The 6315-nt window shown below is 44.7% G+C and overlaps 2 protein-coding genes across 2 annotated transcripts; both read left to right on the forward strand.

Moving 5' to 3' along the window:
- The first annotated feature begins 1713 nt into the window (after positions 1–1713).
- Positions 1714–3576, forward strand: LOC132264708 (lachesin-like). The gene is made up of 4 exons (XM_059764994.1): positions 1714–1830; positions 2004–2502; positions 2562–2965; positions 3048–3576. Exons 1-4 carry the CDS (start codon positions 1776–1778, stop codon positions 3077–3079), a joined length of 990 nt encoding a protein of 329 aa, XP_059620977.1. The 5' UTR covers positions 1714–1775; the 3' UTR covers positions 3080–3576.
- A 450-nt stretch (positions 3577–4026) lies between these two features.
- Positions 4027–5931, forward strand: LOC132263791 (inorganic pyrophosphatase). The gene is made up of 7 exons (XM_059763778.1): positions 4027–4225; positions 4508–4626; positions 4779–5049; positions 5112–5236; positions 5299–5447; positions 5507–5616; positions 5688–5931. Exons 1-7 carry the CDS (start codon positions 4036–4038, stop codon positions 5717–5719), a joined length of 996 nt encoding a protein of 331 aa, XP_059619761.1. The 5' UTR covers positions 4027–4035; the 3' UTR covers positions 5720–5931.
- Positions 5932–6315: the final 384 nt, after the last annotated feature.

Raw genomic sequence — 6315 nt, forward strand, 5'->3', positions numbered from 1 at the left:
TATAAATCATGCGCTTTTCTTGTAAACATCGAAGTACACAATTATGTATTTCTGCAAATCAGGCAAAACACGAAAACATGAATTTCAATTGCGCTGAAAATGAAATATTTCCATCTTATTGGAGTAAGCATAAAAATATATTATTACACCATAAATCTCCAACAACTATTGTAATTGTCACCCAATGAATTATAATCTACCGCGCTGAGAATTAAGAAAATCTCCTTTGATGAATTTCATATAGAAATACTGGTACATGAGCGCAGAGTTCAATACTATAGATAGGCTGAACCATGTCATAAATCAATTAGAAGCAATTGAAGTGATCATGACTTTTCCCATCACGATTTTACATCCATGACTGATCATTTGAATATTTCTGGAAATTCCGTTCCATCTCTCTCCCGGAAACAAGGGCTGTACAACAAGAAGGAAGTCCACGAGGTGTCCGTTCAGCACGACGCCAACACAAGTGTGTCCGTGGAGACGAAACCGATCCGTGAATGGGAGAGGACGACGTCGACATCCAAGACGCTGGCATTGAAGTGATTATCTCAATCGTGGAAACTAACACATCTGCACATCCCAAATAGCATACACAATTGCTGGCCATTACATTGAGTCGCGCTGAATGGAAAAAGTGCCCCCGCAATTAATCAACTAACATTGTACATTTTCCACGCATGTCACAAATGTTCAAAATAGAGCAGGGAAAAAAATAAATAATATATGCAAGCAATTACACGTGATGCCTCAATTTTTCTGCATATCACCCAACACAGATTCCCGTGGAAATCGATTTCTCACAGTCGCACATCTCGTGTGTTGCTGGTGTGATTTTCCCAAATTGTTCTTCTGTATGGATTCGACTGAGCTGAAGGATTGTAGATTAGGACAAGGAACAAAATTACAAGTTCTGTTGAGCTTGAGGAAAAAAGTGTATAAAATATTCCACCAATTAATTGTAAACCGAATGCAGCACACGAGAAGGCAGCAAAACAGATTTGGAAATTTTCATTTTTATTTCCTACATACATAGTTCTAATTGATGAGAAAATTATGTGCTGTGAATTCCTGAGTGTGAACTCTAAGCTCTCTAAGCTAGAGCATCTCAACTCTACTCGCGGTCAAAGCTGAATTTTCCATGTGACGGTTCACGAAAGCCGCGAAAGTGATGTGTGTTGTATTTTTATCCCGTCAGCGCTATTTTTACCGCCGCCGCTACAAATAATCTTAACAATTTTGCCTGTTGTCAAATTAAATATCCATGCAAATTGTCATCGTTTCAGCCAATCACTCAACTAATGATCCTCCTGTCCATGGCATAATCGCCCTCTCATCGGCCCATGTGACCTGTCGGACGGGTGTGCAAAGTGCATGACAATTCTGGGAAAATTGCAACCATTTGGGCTTGAGTCATAAATCCGCCCCTGGAATGTGTCGCTGGGGTGTTGCTGCTGTTCATGTGCATAAATTTCTAACTTGTTCGACGGTGGCATTTTAAAGTGTGACTTTGAGTCACAACCACACTTTCACTTTCCAACCCCTAAAATGTGCGTTCGTCTCTTGTCGGCGGGCATCCTTCGGACGCATAGCAACACCCAGGGGATGTGGGATTGGGCAGAAAGAGACAGCCGGAGGATGCCTCTCGGTCTAATGGCTGGCGAGACGTTGCGTACGAGAAGAGCTCAGCCAGTCGAGTGGAGTCACTGAGCAGATTCAGAGTTGAAGTGGAACCTTTTTGTGAGAGCATTTCCCCGAAAACGGCAAAGAAAATGCCGGAATCCTGCTTGAAACTCTTCATTTTCCTCCTTGCTGTCGTGCATCTGGGTAAGTGGGCCTCCCGGCCGGCGATTGCCGACGGGGGAGCGCGGGAAATGTCACAGAATCCCGCGTATTTCCACCCAAGAAGCCGCCAAATCAATTACGGGTTCTTTGTTAATGATGATGCTCTGCGTCTGTGATAAAAACAAACGGCGTTTACAATGACACTCCTCTCGCAGGCGCGCCGCAGAGGGCAGTTATCACGGATATTTCGCAGAAGCAGATCAAGGAGATTGGCGAGTACACCCACCTCAATTGCACCGTGAAGACCGACGGTGCTTACAAGGTGTGGTGGAACAAGAGGAAACTCGAGAGGACCACGGAGAGCTTCCCCATTTCCATAGACGACCAACTCACGATTAACGACCCGCGCTTTAAGATCGTCCACGACCAAGCGAGCTCCACTTACAGCTTGCAGATCAGCAATCTCGAGAGCTCGGACACGGGCATTTACGAGTGCCTGATCTTCATCTCCTTCGACGAGCGCCCTAGCTCTTCAGTCGAGCTCTTCGTCCGCCATCCGCCCATCGTCTCTGAGAAGCTGTCCACGAAGGTGGCCCAAGTGGCAGAGCACCAGCCGGTTAATCTCGAGTGCTACGCCGATGGCTATCCCAGGCCGACCATCACCTGGACCAGGGAGTACAACGCCCTAATGCCCGGCGGTGGACACAAAATCACGTAAGATCTCGACAAAATTATTAATCTCAATCCGATATTAACCAACACAATTCTTCCAGTGGCAACCTTCTGAAGATCCCTTCCGCCCGCAAGGAGGACCGAGGCACTTACTACTGCATGGCAGAGAACGACGTGGGCAAGTCCAACCCAAAAACGGTGACACTGGAAGTGGAGTTCGCTCCTGTGATCTCCATCCCGCGACCTAAAGTTGCCCAGGCTCTGGACTACGACATAGAGCTCAAGTGTCGCGTGGAGGCTTATCCTCCGGCGTCGATTGTGTGGCTGCGTCATGGACATCCGCTGCAGAGCAGCGAGGAGTACAAGATCTCCAATCTGGCTACCGTGGATCAGGTCACCACGTCCTCTCTCATGATCCGCGGCCTCGAGAGTGATCAATTCGGCGACTATTTCTGCCAAGCGCGCAACTCTAAAGGACAGGCCGAGAGCAGAATTCACCTGTTCGGTGAGTACAACAGCAAATGCTTCAAGTCCCACAATTATTATTTTCGTTACCAATTTATGTTCTTTTTCTTTTCTTTTCGTAGAATCTCTCCTCCCTGTTTTGTCATTGGTTTAACACAGAAGTGATGATTGTTTGATTTGTGCTTTTTGTAACGCATTCTGGCCCTTTTGATGCAACTAACATGGTATTTCCTTCAAGAAAACGCCTTCCCTGATATCAACTTCGCCGGAATCATCTGGAGCTCCTCCTCGAACATCTTCAATCCACTGCCACTCGCTTGTCTGATTATCACGTCGACGGCTCTGCTGAGAGTCATCTTCTAAAGACATGCAAAGGCTCCCTCCCGCTCTCCAATTATACAGCCAATTTGACCCGTTCTTGTGTGCCAAATAACTTCCATCAGGTCTCGGACTAAACTGCCAACACGCGAGTTCGCTTTAGGACAAAATTTACAATATTAGACGTAAAGGAATGTATGCCATTTTTTCATTAGTCTGTAGACATCCTCTAAATGCATAAATCCGTGCGGTGTGAATTAATTTACACATAATCATTTTGCTGAATAGAGATAAAAATAGACCTTTTGTAATTTTCTGATTTTCAAAAATAAAGGATTCTGACATATTTTTTAGAAAACCGTATTATTACTTCATACAAAATAAAGAAATAGTGATGATTGATTTTCTGAGCCCCAGCTTGGTTTGTAACGCCTTAATTCTTAGGCCAAATCAAACAACATATTCTTTGACATTATTTGTTTTATACTTTTTGGTCATATTTTTATGCTATGAAGTGTACGAAATCGTTTTCATTCAAATACCGAATTTTCCACTGGAATTGATATTCAAATCACCATATTGGAAAGGGGCGCTGCAATCGTATAGCCGCGAGAATAAAAATGTTAAAACTATGCAATTCCTGTGGCTAAGATTTGAAATAACACAGCTACGGAGCAAATAAGAATAGAATGGGCATTATTCTGGTCTTCTAGCGAAATGTGCCCTCGAAAATGAAATGCATTGAATGGAAAGCCGCCTCGTTCCAGTGAAGCGGCTCACAACACTGGAAAGATGGTTTGCCGGACGTCATTGTCACTTTCGCGTGTGCTCTTGTGGCGTTCAATTGTCCAGAAATACTCCTCGTCACACGTTCTCTCTTCGCGTTCTCATCTCTCGAGCTGTGTTTCCTTCAGGATGTCCGGAAAGTACACTACTGTGGAGCGTGGAGTGCCCAATTCCACGGACTACAGAATATTTTTCCGTGAGTACACAGACTTTCTTTCCGGCTATAACCTCGAATGTCTGGATGTGTGTGGGAAATTCTGGTGAAAAAGCATTACATTTAATTAGAGGTCTTATCATTGCCACGATAATTGGTTATGTAACCGACAAATCGGAACATTTGTTTGGCCGCATTATCACCCAATCGGGACTCTTTCATTGGGGGCAATTGATCGCTGATGACGTCAGTGGACTTTCATCTCCGTGGCTCGATGCCCGATGACCTGAAGAGATCGTAATGATATTTCTGGTGTTTCCGCAGGAAATGAGGCTGGATGTCCTGTTTCGCCGATGCATGACATTCCTCTGTACGCCAACGAGGCCAAGAACGTGGTGAACATGGTTGTGGAGATTCCGCGTTGGACCAACCCAAAGATGGAGGTGAGCTTGCGACGAGGCAGTGCCATAAATTGATGACTGTTGACTCGTGGATCTTATCTGCCAAGACACACAATCCATTATGACGAATGGGTGTAGAACGACCTAAATCATGCGATAATCCCATTAACAAACTGCCCAAATGACTCTCACAGATCTGCCTCGCGGAAGCTCTCAACCCCATCAAGCAGGACATCAAGAAGGGGAAGCTCCGATACGTGTCCAACTGCTTTCCGCACAAGGGGTACATTTGGAATTACGGCGCCCTGCCGCAGACCTGGGAGAATCCTGAGCACTTGGACCCGGCGACCGGCTGTAAGGGTGACAACGACCCAATCGATGCCCTAGAAATTGGCTCTCGCGTGGCGAAACGCGGGGAGGTGATTCAGGTGAAGATCCTTGGAACTGTTGCGCTAATTGATGAAGGTGCCCCACCCACAGCTCCCGCCCAAGTGCAAGCAAACTATTACTCAAACTGTCTTTTGCAGGCGAAACTGACTGGAAAGTTGTGACTATTGATGTTAATGACCCTGTGGCGAGCCAAATGAACGACATCACGGATATTGACAAGTTCTTCCCAGGACTCCTCAAGGCATCCATTGAGTGGTTCAAGGTAGAATATTCCAAGAAACCGTCAATTATGCAGTCTCAGAGCTAACTCAACTATTTCTGTAGATCTACAAGATTCCGGATGGCAAGCCTGAGAACCAGTTTGCCTTCAATGGAGAGCCGAAAAATGCGGAATTTGCCAAGAATGTCGTAGCTGAAGTTCATCAGTTTTGGAAGAGTTTAATCTCTAAGGAAATTCAAGCTCCAATTTCATGGTAAATTCCAACATTTCAACTTTACATTATTCAACTATAGAAACTCGTGATTTTTACAGTACCAACTCGAGTGTCGTTGATTCGGCTGATTGCGTGTCGGCAGAGGAAGCTGAGGCTCTCCTGCAGAAGTCCTCAGATGGAGGAGTTGCTGAACCACTCAGTGACTCTGGTAAGTTGTGCGATTTGTCAGACTGTGACGGAGTCTAATGGAGATTCTTTCTGACTGTGTTTTACTTTCAGTGGACAAATGGCACTATGTGCACCTGAAGTAAACCCAAACTTTTGGTAACTCACCCTCAAGTAAGTACCCTTTCCAATGCACCGAACAATAGGATTTTGCTGGATCAGTCTACACCGGATTTTTGAGCATTTAATGAAATTAGTTGCCGATTGCGTGGTATTTGAATATTCCCTACAATTCCACAGGATTGGGATGTTCCATTGGTATAAAGTTCTTTAATTTAATAAAAGAGTAGTGAATTGATATTGCCTATAATGGATTAGTTCAACTGTCTGTTCTGCGGTGTTCTCTGAACTCTATCTCAAATCCATTTGCAACTTTGTATCCGAACTGAAAAAAACTATATTGCAATTTTTTGGAAGTGAAATTCAGAACAAGACACGCAATTTGTGCCTTTTCAGGAAACTCCTGTCGAGCATGTATGCGAATAGGGATTTAGTAGACTCTTCGGCTGCATTGAAACCCTATTGAAAAGTGAGCGAGTGAAAATAACTTTGCCAAGTTTTATTTGGTCGTTGAAAACTCCTGAAGGGGGTTTTTCTGGGATTTGCAATGTGTGACTGTATCGTTTCCCAAATGGAAGTGTGTAAGCTCATCCGAGAGTGACTCCACAAGTTTTCCTCCCTC

The sequence above is a fragment of the Phlebotomus argentipes genome, unplaced genomic scaffold (genome assembly GCF_947086385.1).
Source record: "Phlebotomus argentipes unplaced genomic scaffold, Phlebotomus argentipes genome assembly contig_2, whole genome shotgun sequence".
Taxonomy (NCBI): domain Eukaryota; kingdom Metazoa; phylum Arthropoda; class Insecta; order Diptera; family Psychodidae; genus Phlebotomus; species Phlebotomus argentipes.